General features: G+C 42.1%; 1 protein-coding gene across 6 annotated transcripts in view; it reads right to left on the reverse strand.

Annotated features, from left to right (window-relative positions):
- sorbs3 (sorbin and SH3 domain containing 3) overlaps positions 1-17,521 on the reverse strand; it is a 132,397-nt gene that overhangs the window by 73,366 nt on the left and 41,510 nt on the right. For all 6 annotated transcript variants that reach the window (XM_060931370.1, XM_060931369.1, XM_060931368.1 and 3 more), the window contains exon 2: positions 4,633-4,696. In XM_060931370.1, the coding sequence (XP_060787353.1) occupies positions 4,633-4,644 (12 nt within the window). In that variant the 5' untranslated portion in view covers positions 4,645-4,696. The remainder of the gene's footprint in view (positions 1-4,632; positions 4,697-17,521) is intronic.

Raw genomic sequence — 17,521 nt, forward strand, 5'->3', positions numbered from 1 at the left:
ACACTTTCCCATTTAGACTGAGTAAAAATTTCTATCTGAATGATTTTGACCATTTTGGGCAACTTTTTAAGATCATCCGATCAGAGTGCTAACGGTGAATCACATGACCACCTGAGAGCTTCTGAAATTTTCAACAAAGATGACGGCATCTCAACGCCAGTGGAGCGAAGAAAAAGACAGACAACCGATAAGTTGTTATGTGTAAAGCCAAAATGGTGAAGTTACTCATCAAATGCTGAGAAAACCAATAGACATCTATTTCTATGTGCTCAGGTTGGAATTAAGACATCGATTTATTTTTTTCAGCTAAGTGTAAACTGCCGTTAGCTAACCACTGCTCCATAGAGATTGAATGGGATTTAGCTAACTAGTGGTGGATTTTGTTAACATAGTTAGTTGAAAGTTACCGCTAGCTATGTCGGGATAACGTTAGTTCTCTTGCGTCAAGTTAAAAGTGATGGGCGGCTCATGATTTTTTTTTTTGTGAGTTGTAATTGAGATTGTCTAACTTATCGTCTGATCTAATTCACATACAGAGCACGACTACTTATGGAACCCGAGGGTGAAACAGTACAAACTTCGGGATCTAAAAAAGAAAGAAAGCCTTTCAGGAGCTCTGTCAGCCCCTTTTCCTCCTCAGCAGCCATCTCCTGGTCCATGTCCTTTTGTCTTTTTTGCTGAGATGAGAATTAAACAATGATGTTTTTGTGATGTATGTGTCAGTTATTAGTTATAGCATACGGTATGTGATTGAGGCGAGTAGCATTTTTAAAAAGATTTAAAAAGTGTTTATTATTAACAGAATAATGTGGGTGGCGGCACGGTGGTGTAGTGGTTAACGCTGTCGCCTCACAGCAAGAAGGTCCGGGTTCGAGCCCCGTGGCCGGCGAGGGCCTTTCTGTGCGGAGTTTGCATGTTCTCCCCGTGTCCGCGTGGGTTTCCTCCGGGTGCTCTGGTTTCCCCCACAGTCCAAAGACATGCAGGTTAGGTTAACTGGTGACTCTAAATTGACCGTAAGTGCGAATGTGAGTGTGAATGGTTGTCTGTGTCTATGTGTCAGCCCTGTGATGACCTGGCGACTTGTCCAGGGTGTACCCCGCCTTTCGCCCGTAGTCAGCTGGGATAGGCTCCAGCTTGCCTGCGACCCTGTAGAAGGATAAAGCGGCTAGAGATAATGAGATGAGATGAGAATAATGTGGTTATTTTGACTTATAAATGTTCAAATAATGGCAGGTTATCTTTTGACCACAGTATCTATTCAGTTTTGTTCCAGAAGTGATACTTACTTGAGTGAAATAAAGGCTGAAGCCAAGACAAAAGTGACCACTACAAATGTTTCAGTGTCCATCTTTGCGGTGTCTCCCTCCCTGGCAATAGATTTGCTCTTATCTGATTGGTTGTTGCCAATTTTCTGTTGCCCTAATTAGTTACCCTGTGTCTCACCTGGTTGCCCATTGCCGGCAACATTGCCCAAAAAGTTGCCTCGTGTATCATCACCTTGAGAGACCATAGCAAAAACACCACAGCTTGTCAAGTTACTGATAAACTTTTCCCGTAACGGAAAACTTAAAGTTACAGCTATACCTCCAACCTCCAATACAAAATATCACCATATCAACAATTACACACCTTTTAAAAATCTGTTTATGTGAAGTGGCGGCACGGTGGTGTAGTGGTTAACACTGTCGCCTCATAGCAAGAAGGTTCTGGGTTTGCATGTTCTCCCTGTGTCTGCGTGGGTTTCCTCCGGGTGCTCCGGTTTCCCCCACAGTCCAAAGACATGCAGGTTAGGTTAATTGGTGGCTCTAAATTGACCGTAGGTGTGAATTGTTGCTTGTCTCTATATGTCAGCCCTGTGATGACCTGGTGACTTGTTCAGGGTGTACCCCGCCTCTCACCCATAATCAGCTGGGATGGGCTCCAGCTTGCCCATGACCCTGCACAGGATAAGCGGTGACGGATAATGGATGGATGGATGTTTATGTGAAGTGATGATATTCCCTGTGTAAGTTACAAAAGAAAGGATAGTGTATTAGAATGAGTGCATTCATATAAACCTTATAGCTGGAACTACAGTACTCTCAAAGCTGCTGTTATAGAAAATGAATCAACACTTCAGAGAATTTAACAGAGCTGTGGAATAAATTTCATTCATAAATACAATAGTAACTCAGAAGTTAAGGCTCTGTTTCTACTAGGTACCAGAAGGTTATGAGGTTATGAAGGCTTCAATCCCAAACGCTTGGAAGAATTCCAGTTTTCAGTCAGTAGAGTTTATATTCCAAGAGTTTTTAAATGCTTGAACATTTACAAACAGTATTTAAGTCATTACCATGATGTCAGATATTCACATATACAGTGCTGAGCGTAAATGAGTACACCCTCTTTGAAAAGTAACATTTTAAACAGTATTTCAATGAACACAAACAATTTCTAAAATGTTGACAAGACAAAGTTTAATATAACATCTGTTTAACTTATAACGGGAAAGTAAGGGTAATAATATAACTTAGATTCCACATTTTTCAGTTTTACTCAAATTAGGGTGGTGCAAAAATGAGTACACCCCACAACAAAAACTACTACATCTAGTACCTTGTATGGCCTCCATGATTTTTAATCACAGCACCAAGTCTTCTAGGCATGGAATGAACAAGTTGGTGACATTTTGCAACATCAATCTTTTTCCATTCTTCAACAATGACCTCTTTTAGTGACTGGATGCTGGATGGAGAGTGATGCTCAACTTGTCTCTTCAGAATTCCCCAAAGAAAATAATTTCTTTACACCACAAAGGTGAAGGCTACAAGAAGATCAGCAAAGCTTTACTTATCAGCCAGAATACTGTAGAAAAAGTGGTACAAAAATTTAAGAAAGATGGAACTGCAACCATCTCACAGAGACGTCCAGGTCGTCCATGGAAGTTAACACCTCGACAGGAGCGTCTTCTGATGAGAAGGGTTGAAGAAATTAAATTCACTGCAGTTATCTAAATAAGTACCGTAGAAAGCCAAACTGGGGTGACTATTTCCCGTGACACAATACGGTGTACACTGCAGAGGAATGGCATGCATGGATGCCGTCCACGAAAGAAGCCTCTCCTAAAGCCCAGGCACAAAAAAGCCCGCCTAGAGTTTGCCAGGGCCCATGCTGACAAAGATGAAGACTACTGGGACTCTATACTCTGGAGTGATGAGACCAAGATAAATGTCTTTGGAACTGATGGCTTCAAAACTGCATGGCGTCGCAAAGGTGAGGAATACAAAGAAAAATGCATGGTGCCTAGAGTGAAACATGGTGGTGGCAGTGTCCTTATGTGGGGCTGCATGAGTGCTGCTGGTGTCGGGGAGCTGCATTTCATTGATGGCATCATGAATTCACAGATGTATTGCTCTATACTGAAAGACAAGATGCTACCATCACTCCGTGCCCTTGGTCGTCGTACACTTTTCCAACATGACTAAACACACATCTAAGGCCACTGTTGGATTTCTGAAGAAGAACAGGGTGAAAGTGATTCAGTGGCCAAGTATGTCTCCTGATCTGAACCCAGTCGAACACCTATGGAGAATTCTGAAGAGACAAGTTGAGCATCACTCTCCATCCAGCATCCAGTCACTAAAAGAGGTCATTGTTGAAGAATGGAAAAAGATTGATGTTGCAAAATGTCGCCAACTTGTTCATTCCATGCCTAGAAGACTTGGTGCTGTCATTAAAAATCATGGAGGCCATACAAAGTACTAGACGTAGTAGTTTTTGTTGTGGGGTGTACTCATTTTTGCACCACCCTAATTTGAGTAAAACTGAAAAATGTGTAATCTAAGTTATATTATTAACCTTACTTTCACGTTATAAGTTAAACAGATGTTATATTAAACTTTGTCTTGTCAACATTTTGGAAATTGTTTGTGTTCATTGAGATATTGTTTAAAATGTTACTTTTCAAAGGGGGTGTACTCATTTACGCTCAGCACTCTATGTATTCTTCAACATGCCAGCTCTGCAATTAATCTACAGTATGAGCACCATTTTTGAAGTTTGCTGACAAGCCACAAGTCGTATGCTTTTATGTCCATTATCACAAGACTGTATAACTGGATGTTGTTCTGTGGAAGTTAAACTCCTGATATGGTTAAGCAGAACTGAGGTTTATACTTTTTATGATTCATTGGGGGCGGCACGGTGGTGTAGTGGTTAGCGCTGTCGCCTCACAGCAAGAAGGTCCTGGGTTCGAGCCCCGGGGCCGGCGAGGGCCTTTCTGTGCGGAGTTTGCATGTTCTCCCCGTGTCCGCGTGGGTTTCCTCCGGGTGCTCCGGTTTCCCCCACAGTCCAAAGACATGCAGGTTAGGTTAACTGGTGACTCTAAATTGACCGTAGGTGTGAATGTGAGTGTGAATGGTTGTCTGTGTCTATGTGTCAGCCCTGTGATGACCTGGCGACTTGTCCAGGGTGTACCCCGCCTTTCGCCCGTAGTCAGCTGGGATAGGCTCCAGCTTGCCTGCGACCCTGTAGGACAGGATAAAGCGGCTAGAGATAATGAGATGAGATGATTCATTGGGTTTTCAGCCACTCTGTTGCTATGCTTGCTATATACAGTAAATCCACAATACAGTGTGATGCATGTTTTCCTACCTGAGGCTGCATGTCATCTGTAGGGTTTCCAGTCCTTTTCTTTAACAACTCAGATTCACTCTGTCTGGGAAAACAATATTATGAAAGGAATATTAGCAAAGGTTTCCTCAAATCGAACTGATTACAGATATATAGTGTACACACTAAAATGTCGTCTTCTAAAGAGTTAATTTGTCATTCTTTTCAATAGGTGAGATGATAGTAAGCAGTAGCATAATAAACTATGATATTTACTGTATAAGGCACCATTAGGACAGGTTTCGAATATATTTTATTTGATACAATATGAAGACAGCATTGCATGTTTGCTTTTTCAGTCAAGATAACGTCATTGTGTTTACATAAGAATCGTATGACACATTTTATGATAAAGTACTGCACGCGATCATCATAAACTGTGTCATAAGATTCTTATGACTGAATCTGGGCATACAGTACTTTTGTTACCAGTGCAAAATATTTAATCTTGGCTGGCATTGAGTGGTAGATCAGGTATATTCCATTTAGCTAGCATGATACTGAACAAGTCAAAGACGAGTTGAAGACCATGAAAAAAAGCCAGCCAATATTATTATTATTATTATTATCTCATCTCATTATCTCTAGCCGCTTTATCCTGTTCTACAGGGTTGCAGGCAAGCTGGAGCCTATCCCAGCTGACTACGGGCGAAAGGCGGGGTACACCCTGGACAAGTCGCCAGGTCATCACAGGGCTGACACATAGACACAGACAACCATTCACACTCACATTCACACCTACGGTCAATTTAGAGTCACCAGTTAACCGAACCTGCATGTCTTTGGACTGTGGGGGAAACCGGAGCACCCGGAGGAAACCCACGCGGACACGGGGAGAACATGCAAACTCCGCACAGAAAGGCCCTCGCCGGCCACGGGACTCGAACCCGGACCTTCTTGCTGTGAGGCGACAGTGCTAACCACTACACCACCGTGCCGCCCCTATTATTATTATTATCTGTACACATTCCTTTCGGGTGTTCAACACGTCTTTCTCTTTCAAAATTCTCTCAAAATCTTCCATATTCAACAAAGCAAACCTGGTGGCCACGTTTGTTTACAAATTATCACAGTCGCTCACTAATGCGGAAATTTTACATCTCTGACATGTGACGTCATGTTGTCTTGACAACCATGCAATATCGTAAACCATATTCAACGCTCATTCTCCACTGGGTAGAGTGATGTAATACACGTAGGAGAAGCGATATGATAACAATATTGCATGCTATCAAACCAAACGAATGAAACCTGCTAGAAGGGAATAGAATATATATTTTTATTCCATCGAAAAAGTGTCCTGTATATATCATAATTTTCATTATTTTATTCGTCTCATAAACATGTCAAACTGAGCTAGGTGATATATTCGTTGCTATTTTTTTTCCAGTCTATGGCCTCTTCTACTACATTACGTTGAGTTTACTATGGCATTACAGCGGACTGGTTTCACTCGCTAAGCGACAGAGTATAGCTTCTTCTACATGAAAAGGAAACATTGACACAGCTAAAGATATTACATCCCGCTCTTGCCTATGGATTTATGATCTTAAGTAAGGATCCAATCTCATGTGGAATATGTTAAACATGCTGGGTGTGAAGTATGCCCAGGCATCACTTGCTAAAGGTTTAAGATGGCAAGCATGTCACTGTCTCGTCCAAAAACAAGCAAGTCACTATCTCATCCAAATTGTATCTCTAAATCTATGCCTGCAGGTGAAGTCTGCAAAGACTTCTCAATTCCCACTGTTGTAGTTTGCTTGAATCACTCCAGTGCAAAGCACCATCCAATTCAAATGTCATTCTAGTACAAAGCATGGTCCAGACTACCACTGGAAATTAAAAGATGTAGGAAATCTAGGGGTCATTTCCTTATTACTGGAGCACGTCAGACAATATTTTGCCCCCTTCTAGGTCCAGAACATCTCACCAACAGAGGGGAGGATATGTGTAATGGACACTGCTTAAGTTCACAGTGTTATTGCCAACCCCACTCGCTCCCACACCAAATCTCATATGAGCTCCTGGAGCGATGGTGGAAAATGTGCCGCACTATTGTCACCATGCACATTTTCTCTAAAAAAAAACAACCAAAAAAAAAAAACCAAATAAACAGTCCACCACAGCTAGCCACTTAACAATTTCTCCATTACTGAATCATTTCCGTTACTGAATCATTCTAAATGGAACAAATGAGTCATTATGGTGTGTTGATTCCCTCTAAATATCTGCCCAGGAGAGGGTTTCAGCACATCAGTAGTGGCTGAGTTGCTTCCTGCTGTTCATTCAGCAATATGGTGTTCATGCACAGTTTATTACTGAGCTGAACAGTAACGAAAGGAAACAGAACTTTGTTAGTTCAAACTCATTGTTAGGCAAACAAGGAGTTCCAATGTTATAAACTGAAATATCCTCTCTTTTTTGAGTAAGGGATAGATTTGCAAAGTCCCTAAGGAAGAAGGTTAAAAGTGGTTTTACTCCCACTATTTTATTTTCCCCAAAAAGTACAGAGCACTAAATCCCACCAAGTTGTGATTGTTTTTTTTTCTCAGTAAGAAGAGTATCTCGGTCTTCCGTGCTACATCTTCAGAGAGATCCATCCAGTCATTTTAAGGCCTGTTGTTGCTCCACAGGCAAAATTCCATCCTGTTCAGAACGTTCTGAAGGTTTTACAGCTACCAATTTGGCACTGGTCCCATTTGGCCTGCTGAATATTCGAGACTGTTAGTGATGGGTATCTGCTTTGTGTCTGTCATGATGATGCATCCTTGGTGGAACCCCTCACAGTTCTCCATTGGTGGAGAAAGTCAACTGGTCTGGTTTTGTAGTGTCATACGTTTACATGCACATCCAAATCGAGCTGCTGTCGGTAATCGAGCTGAAGGTCCCAGCAGGGGTGCCAGAGAAATCCAATCGTACATGCACACAATGAAATCGGGCTATTGTGTGAGGTGCATTGTGCACCCGAGCCACAGGTGGCGCTACACGCCCCATCGTGTTGGTACACTTCCGGTTGTCGTCATGAAGAAGAGCTATTCAAGAGTGTAAACAAAGTTATCAGTTCCGTGTTCTCCATTGCGCGTTTTTCTCCCGTCCATGAATTTTAATATATTCAACTCCTTAAGCTGAATGAGCATGAACTCTGTCTCCTCATTGCTCCAGAAGTGCACGTTTCTGCTCGCCATTTTCTCTTCTTCGTTTGTTCCTCCTGACCTCTTCTGCTGCTCGCTACTACTGTTGTCATGCCGACCGAGGCTGTTGTGTTTCCCGCTTGTGGTCTCGTCACTCGTCACTTCCGGAAGGGGCAGTAAGTAGCTCGACTACTAGCTCGATAGGGTATACATGCACTAAGTAGCTCGGCAGAAATCGCATAATCTAGGTCGTGTAGCTCGATTCCGAGAAATCAAGTTCGGTTCAATTTCAGCCGAATTAAGGTGTATACATGGCATTTTGAACTTCGATTTCAGTCGAGCAACGGCAGAAATTCGATTCTCTCTATGTGCATGTGAACGCACTGAGTGAAAAGCAGTCACAATGGACCAGGAGTGGTGTCATAAGGAAAAGTGGTCTAAGCATATGTGTCTCTTACAAGCTGTCTGAGCTGTTGAAACACTTTCTACTCTTTCTTCAAGACTGGTCACCATGAACAATCCAATGACAGTAGCCTACATCCCGTTCCCCCTTACAGAAAGTAATCGGGCAATGGTTACGGACGCGCTAGTTTAACAATGACCAAATAAGCTGTGCTATATAAAACCGTATCTCACCAAAGGAATCATGGCTTGTCTCTCTTTATAATTGTCATACAATGGCCAGGGAAATATTGCTTGTTGGATACAACTGAGCTCATATCAGTGAAGCCCTGGTCACTGCTTTGAAAGGCACATTAGTTCATCTTCGAACAGCACAGTTTATACAGAGTGTCCCAAAATTCTGGAACCATAGGCAATTATTTATTTGCTTTTATTCCTTGTCTGATTTAACAACATCAGTTCTGATACATTAAGAAATGTTCACTATTCTTGTATTCAGTGTATACACAAGTGTTGCAAAGTCCAAGCCCTCAATTTGAGCATTTGTTATAATATCTGTATTTAAATAAATAATTACCTCAGGATCCAGACTTTTGGGACACCATGTATATGACTGATCACACTAACACACTGTGCTGCAGTATGAGCACCAGGTAATCTAACCCTTTTACATCTTTACATTACATTACATGGCATTTAGCAGATGCTCTTATCCACGTACAATGAGTGCAAAAGTCAGGTACATGAAGTGCTGAACTTCTAGACAAGAAAGTTCTAGTGCCAACTGAACAAGTGACAACAATACTGAGTATAATATTCAGTTGAAGTATCAATACTCAAACAGCCAAGGAAACCAACCAACCATATAAAAGTACAACTAAATAGAGAACTCAAACGGCTAACCTCAGGCTAGACCGTACACAGCCTGGGTTGGTCAAGACCGAAACGCGGTTACATAGTGGGCAGGGAAGAGGCGCAGCCTGAAGAGGTGAGTGTTCAATCTGCGCTTGAAGGTGGTCAGGGAGTTGGCAGTTTTGATGTCAACAGGAAGGTTATTCCACCAACGGGGGACCAGGACAAACAGCAGTCTTGAGCAGGCTGGGCAGGAGCAGAGAGGAGGAGGGGCCAGGCAACCATTAGCAGCGGAGTGTAGGGACGGATCAGACTCTGGAGGTATGCTGGCCCTAACTCCTTGACAACTTGGTATCACATTGTTCCTGTGGAGGACGGCCCCATATGGACAGATGAAAGTCACACTTGGAAGACGCTCTGGACACTTACAGTAATGCTTTTATGGCTGAGGACTACAGTTGACTTTAGGACTGCAGTTGTCATGAACAGTTTTGCACTCAAGTTTCCATCAGTGAAGAGTTATAACATCAACAAAACAGACTTCATGTTAAAACTGTTAAAAATGTTATAATCACGGTGTCTGTTATCACCCAAATGAGGATGGGTTCCCTTTTGAGTCTGGTTCCTCTTGAGGTTTCTTCCTCATGTTGTCTGAGGGAGTTTTTCCTTGCCACCATCGCCACAGGCTTGCTCATTGGGGATAGATTAGGGATAAAATTAGCTCATGTTTAAAGTCATTAAAATTCTGTAAAGCTGCTTTGCGACAATGTTTATTGTTAAAAGCGCTATAAAAATAAACTTGACTGGTAAGCTAGCACCAATGTCTTAAATTTGATACCTCTTATACTGTATAAACCCATGTATGTTGTCCCCCAGTCCATTTTTGCATAATGTGTCCAAAACCTTTGAAAGTACAGTACTCTGTTTCTCTAGCTGCTGGTAGCTACGAAGGTTTGATGTTAGTGTTAGCTCATTGTTAGCTCAATGTTAACTGTGCTAGCTGTCTAGCTAAAGCCAAAACCGCTGTTGAAAAATCCAGCTTGCTGAAACGTTTATAGATCAGTTTAAGCTGTAAAATAAAGCTGTAAAATAATGTGGCTGGTGAAGATGGTTTACCAGTTTGACCAGCTTAGACTGTGTTTTGCCAGCTGGTCGCTGGTCACATTTTTCATCAAGGGACAGCTGTGAAAATATGGCAGCTAGATAAGGAGAAGCTGCATATTCCAAGCTAGCTGATGAACTGATGAAGGTAGCTGTCATCATGAAGGTTTTGTAATGGCTTCCAAACAATAGCTAGATAACAAGAGCTATATTTAGATCTAGTATCTACTGCATTCTGGGCTAGTGAGGTCTGAAATCCTGCTGTATGCTCACTAATCAGCTAAGAGCTGGTTGAGTCAGAAACTTAAAGGTCTCATTGCATCGTTTTTTCATTAATTGTGCGGTGGTCTCTGGTATGAATGAATGCCCTGTGAGCCGGTTTTGGTGAAAAAAATGCTGTGGTTCTCCTGTTTCAGGCTATTCTAGTTTGGTGGAGGAGTGGGTGGCGGGAGAACGACAGGATTTCAGCTCTTACTCATTAATATTCATGACATGTAAACGTGTTACCTCTGATTGGCTAACAGCATTGTGACGCTACCTCCAGTGGGTCAGAACAAGCGGATGTGGGTGTCTTTGTAAAATCTGTTTTGATTGGCTATTATGGTCTCGACATCGATGTTTTGACCAATAACAATGTAGATAACTCGAATTTTACATCACATTCAACGAGATTTAAACGAGACTAAAGATGACGACTTACAAATAATGTGTAAACATCGTTGGAGTTAATAAAGTTTGAACAGCATGAAGGAACATAACCCAACCCCCTGAAATTAATTAAAAAAAAATTCTCAACGGATTCGGCATAATATAAAAAGGTCGTTTTTTACTCAGAAAAAGTGGAAATCCACCGAAAAGCGGAAAACTCTCATCCCTGCCTAGCTTGTGACCATGTCATGCATGCTAACGTGGAGAATATGAACATGCTATTTTGTAACAAAAACCTTCGAACAAAAAGTTCATGTTTTACTTACAGCTTGTGAGCTGGTGGTCGACCGTCTTGACGGTACAGATCCAGGTATTAAAAACAACCTCGAAGCAAAACCACTACTGAAGGCACCGAAGTTTGAAACGTCACTGTGGTTGAAATGATCAGAACACGGTACTAACGCTGCATTATACTTCGCTGGTGGTGTTCCAAAGATAAATTCCAACCATTTCTTCTTCACCTCTTCTATCTTGGGCAAGAAGTGCAACATTGATGTCTTACTGCCACAAATAACACAGGCACGAACTTGTTCAGACATGTTTTCAACTCATTAGCTACTGACGAGATGGGCTCTGCTATCTCTCCTCGCGCTTAAATCCGAACTTTCTTCCCATGGGCGGTCGCAAGCCAAGGTGGGCGAGGCCATGAATACTAATTTTCGAAGTGACGTAAGTTCGTAGGGCTTTTTCAGATTCGCTCGTTTTTCCGACTGTTTTCTTTCATAAGCTAATACAGGGAATGGGAGTAGAATTACATTTTCACATGCAGATGCAACTCGGAGTGAACTATGGTATTTCAAAAAGAGCTAGTATTAAATGTTTTTGGTGGAATGGCACCTTTTTTTTTTGGCTTTTTCCACCTTTATTGGATAGGACAGTGTAGAGACAGGAAATGAGCAGGAGAGAGACCAGGAAATGACCTCAGGTCGGAATCAAACCTAGGTCCCTAGATTTATGGTATGGCGCCTTATCCACCTGAGCCACAACACCCCAAATGGCACCTTTAATGGTTACTTAGAAGTGAAAGTAAAGTCATATAAATTTATATATATTTAGGCACTGCCAAAAAGCAGAGCTCATGATGAGTGCAAAATGTATTTATACGTGTCGGCCAGAGCTGTCACTCATTATTCATGTTATGGGTGGAGCTGTCAGCCCAGGAAGCTGTATTTGTTATGCTACAGACACTCGTTTGTGCTGTGTTTTATATTCAGCATGTGTCTCCATCAGAGGTTTAGCACAATATGTTATAAAGCTTTGCTGTCTGTCATCTTAATATGCCATTCATGCACAGTGTAAAGTTTGCCCTGTTTATTGAGTGTGTTTTGTTTGTGTTTGGTGCATTAGTTGAACTGTGGTTTAGCACAAGACTTTGAGCGCAGAGGCTAATGGTGCATGTTTGGCTAACTTGTAGATGTTTGAACCCTTGGTTGAGTGAGGTGTGTAACGTTTAGAGCATAGTCTGTAAACATTACTCTGCAAAATTGTCTTTGTTTACAGCCATGTTTCATTAATTACTTTTGTTTTGTTTTCTTTAGTTTTACGGTGCTTGGTGTACGATGGATGGTGTTTGATGTCCGGTGTTCGATGCTATACTCGTGTTCAAGAGGAATAAAATGTAGATGCAGCTGCAAGCGACTCTCTGTTGTTGCTCTTAATGCCAAGGGCTGCAAAAAGCAAATTTAAAAATAAACGCTGGATAAAACCCCATCTATCTTATGTAAATAAATATACAAATTTCGTTGTCATGTGGTCCAGTGTTTATGAGATGTTGCCTTGCACTTACCGGTATGACCGCATCCCCTGTGGTGGTACACGGACATCATTTGTATGTATGGATGTCATACAGTTGCAAAAGCCATCAAAAATCAGGCTGATGCATTACCATATTCCAGGCTTATAGTACCTGAGTCCAGGACTCGGACTTGAGTCTGACTCGTGCCCTAATTTTAAGGACTTGTGACTTGGACTTAAGCATTGATGACTCGCACTTGGACTCAGACTCGTGCATTAACTGCATTTGGACTCGTAAATTGGAGATGAGGACTCTGATATTTTCTTTATTTCTTTAATAATTTGACAAAAGATATTTATATCTACATTAATTTTTGTACTAATTTTGTGTAAGAGTGTCACACCTGCACACCTTGGCACATGCATCAGATAGACTCTCAGGCGCACTCCAGACAGCGCCGCGCGCCAAGCGGACTCTTGCGCACGCCGTAAACAACTCACACCTGCACAGGATTAAGGCACAATCGGTGCGCCTATATAAAAACTGTGAAAACACACTTACTTTGCGAAGTATTGAGTTGTGTTGCTGACACATTACCGAGCCTTATTTCCTTGTTCAGTTTCTGATCCCTGATTTCCTGTTTCTCGTCTTTGATTCTGCCGAGTCTACGATAGCCTGTTTGTGCCTCGTGCGACCTATTGCCTGTTTCACTGTTTTACGATTTTGCCTGCCATTCTGATAAAGAGAAGCACATTCAGCTGATCATATGTCATGTTCAGGAACAAACTAATGTTATTGGCGCTAATACAGCCACCGTCAAATGGTGCAGTTGGAGTCTTGTTCTTAGACTTGACTCGGATCAATAGTGGACTCGACTCGAAATTTTTTTAATGACTTGGACTTGATTCAGACTTGAACACTGGGGACTTGAGGTTCAGTGACTTTACAACACTGTCATATTCTTTTAAATATGGAGCTCTGCTATAACTGCTACAAGGATTGGAAGTTGCCTCAGTTGGATCCTTGAACAGGACCCTTAATCCTCAACTGCTTTATTGCATCCTGTCTCAAGTTATTAAAAATGCAGTGTCAAAGAGAATTTATAGATAGGGTCCAGGGACTGGGCGGTGTAGTGGTTAGCGCTGTCGCCTCACAGCAAGAAGGTCCGGGTTCGAGCCCCGTGGCCGGTGAGGGCCTTTCTGTGCGGAGTTTACATGTTGTCCGCGTGGGTTTCTTCCGGGTGCTCCGGTTTCCCCCACAGTCCAAAGACATGCAGGTTAGATTAACTGGTGACTCTAAATTGACCGTAGGTGTGAATGTGAGTGTGAATGGTTGTCTGTGTCTATGTGTCAGCCCTGTGATGACCTGGCGACTTGTCCAGGGTGTACCCCGCCTTTCGCCCGTAGTCAGCTGGGATAGGCTCCAGCTTGCCTGTGACCCTGTAGAACAGGATAAAGTGGCTAGAGATAATGAGATGAGAATGGGTCCAGGGACCAGATAGGAACCATAACTATTGAATCAGTTTTCCAAGGATTATAGCTGCAAGTTTAGAATCAGAGCTTTCCAAAGCCTTGAAAACTCTCTGAACATCCCTGGAATAGTACCATTCAAAAATTCAGTTAAATAATGGCCAGGACTCATATGGTTAAAACTTTGTAATTTGCTTCATAACAATGTCAGTGGTGCTAACATCTTAACATTTTTGCAACAGTTTCTGACTCCTTGCTATGGTGATACGGGAGACAGCTAAAAACGGCATGTTTCTACTTTCTTAGTTATATGGATCAAATTGGCCTGCTGTAAAATCTAAGTCCCTGGGACGTGAAAGACGTGCATTTTCTCCTGGTGGCGTTTACTTTTGCTTTGTGCCGACTTTATATCAATGAACTTTGACCTGTGAATATGTGAACTTCAATTAGGCAGGACTGTGGCCACTGATCAGTAAAATGTGTAGGGTAGAATGTGCTGTTTATCCTTTACAACACAGCGCCATCTTGTCCACCAACATACACTAGGGTTTCTGTGGTAAATTTCAATTTTTTTCTGTTTGTCTCCTAGGATTTTCATGTTAACAATGTTGCTAGCTTTGAATATGTGAAGACATGCTTCAAGCCTGGTTCAGACAAAACAATCAGATGTTTTGGAAGCAAAGACAAAGTTGCTTTTATTAAGAAGATATCTGACGAAGCTACTGTGTGAGTTCTTTTTTTTTTTCATCAGCTTTCTGCTGGAGCTTTCCGTTGAGGTCAGCTCAGTGCTGGCTGCTCAGAGACTGAATGGAGATGTGTTTTTCATGTGGCCTGCCATACTTGCCATTATCGACTCTCATGCCTGTGGTCAGTTTTCCTGAATCAAGTCTCTACCGCTGCTACTTGACCCTGAGGCACAGAGAATGGAGTGATGATTGTCCTTTTCCCTATTTGTCATGACTCATCCGCCTGAATGGGCCTTGTTACATAACAAGGAAACAAGCTGTGTGTTCTGTACACACCAGCATGCTTCGCAAAATGGTTGCTGTGGCCTCTTTATTAGAAGAAGAAACCTTTATTTGTCACATGCACAGTGAAATTCATCCTCTGCATTCAACACATCTGAAGCAGTGAACACACACACACAGAGCAATGGGCAGCCACACCAGAGCGCCGGTACCTTGCTAAAGGGCACCTCAGCCCAAGGCCGCCCCACGTCAACCTAACTGCATGTCTTTGGATTGTGGGGGAAACCAGAGCACCCACAGGAAACCCACACAGACACAGGGAGAACACGCAAACTCCACACAGAAGGGCCCTCGCCGGCTGCTGGGTTCAAACCTGGAACCCTTTTGCTGTGAGGCAACCATGCTAACCACTACATCACCATGCTGCCCTATTGGGGTGCAATGCTACTATCTGTACTTGTATCAGCAGTGTTGGGCACGTTACTTTCAAAAAGTAATTAGTTATAGTTACTAGTTACTTTTCCCAAAAAGTAACTGAGTTACTAACGGAGTTACTTTGTCATAAAAGTAACTAATTACCAGGGAAAGTAATTATTCCGTTACATTTTGTTCCCCCTCAAAAAAAATCAAATTCAGTTAGTGTAATCATAATAAAAGTGAATGTTAAATGTGTTTAATGACTGAAATGGACACTTAACAGAACCAATTAGTAACGTTATCTACACTATATTAATATTTTTGTGGGACAATGTGAGATAAGACATCTATCAAATGTACTAATATATTTTTGTAGTTATTAAAATTATGTTACTAATTACTGGCCACTGACGAGGACAAACGCTTTGTTCCTGGACATAATGTGCATTGCACGTAAACACTCTTGCCTTTTATTTCAAGTAATGAAAAGTAATGGCTGTATTTCCAGTGTGAAAGCGCAGTGTTGGGCTGACCGCTCGCCATCGCTGTGTCTTCTGATTGAAAGAGCGCGCAGTAGTGCAGTAGGCGTGGCCTACCTACGTATCTATGTTGTCCAAATCTACTCTGATTGGCTTACTGTGCCATTGTCTCGTGTCTCCCCGCCCCACACGAAAGCCGAGTAAAGAAAGGCTGAACGAGCAGCGTGCCAGATGAGAACAGCTTTAATAAAGTAACGCAGAGCATTTTATTGTAAGTAACGGGAACGGCGTTATAACGATGTAAAAAGTAATTAGTTAGATTACTCGTTACTAAAAAAAGTAACGCCGTTAGTAACGCCGTTTATTTCTAACGCCGTTATTCCCATCACTGTGTATCAGTACCTGGATTGTGCTCCAAATATCTGTACCTACGAATTTGAGCATGTCTGAAACTGCAGTGCTTCAGAAACAATAGAAAACGTTGGGAAAAACAAACAAACAAACAAAAACAGACGTAGAAATGGCAGCATTGTCTATGAATTCTGGCTCTGACAGTTCCTCAACCTCAGCTACATCACTCAAGTTCTTAATTTATGTTAACTAGACATGCGCACAAAATTGTTTCGTTGGTTCTATGCCCCATTTTTTTAAATTAAGCTTCCACCTCAGATACAATAAATAAACACATAATAATAAAAAAAAGTTTTAAAATCTCATCTCATTATCTCTAGCCAATTTATCCTGCTCCACAGGGCCGCAGGCAAGCCGGAGCCCACCCCAGCCGACTATGGGCGAAAGGCGGGGTACACCCTGGAAAAGTCACCAGGTCATCACAGGGCTGACACAAAGACACAGACAACCATTCACACTCACATTCACACCTACGGTCAATTTAGAGTCACCAGTTAACCTAACCTGCATGTCTTTGGACTGTGGGGGAAACCGGAGCACCCGGAGGAAACCCACGCGGACACAGGGAGAACATGCAAACTCCGCACAGAAAGGCCCTCGCCGGCCACGGGGCTCGAACCCGGACCTTCTTGCTATGAGGCGACAGCGCTAACCACTACAACACTGTGCCGCCCAAGTTTTAAAATAATATAAAAATTATATATAATTATATATATACACACACGCAACCCCGATTCCAAAAAAGTTGGGACAAAGTACAAATTGTAAATAAAAACGGAATGCAATAATTTACAAATCTCAAAAACTGATATTGTATTCACAATAGAACATAGACAACATATCAAATGTTGAAAGTGAGACATTTTGAAATTTCATGCCAAATATTGGCTCATTTGAAATTTCATGACAGCAACACATCTCAAAAAAGTTGGGACGGGGCAATAAGAGGCTGGAAAAGTTAAAGGTACAAAAAAGGAACAGCTGGAGGACCAAATTACAACTCATTAGGTCAGTTGGCAATAGGTCATTAACATGACTGGGTATAAAAAGAGCACCTTGGAGTGGCAGCGGCTCTCAGAAGTAAAGATGGGAAGAGGATCACCAATCCCCCTAATTCTGCGCCGACAAATAGTGGAGCAATATCAGAAAGGAGTTCGACAGTGTAAAATTGCAAAGAGTTTGAACATATCATCATCAT

This window comes from Neoarius graeffei, chromosome 10 (assembly GCF_027579695.1).
Source record: "Neoarius graeffei isolate fNeoGra1 chromosome 10, fNeoGra1.pri, whole genome shotgun sequence".
Taxonomy (NCBI): domain Eukaryota; kingdom Metazoa; phylum Chordata; class Actinopteri; order Siluriformes; family Ariidae; genus Neoarius; species Neoarius graeffei.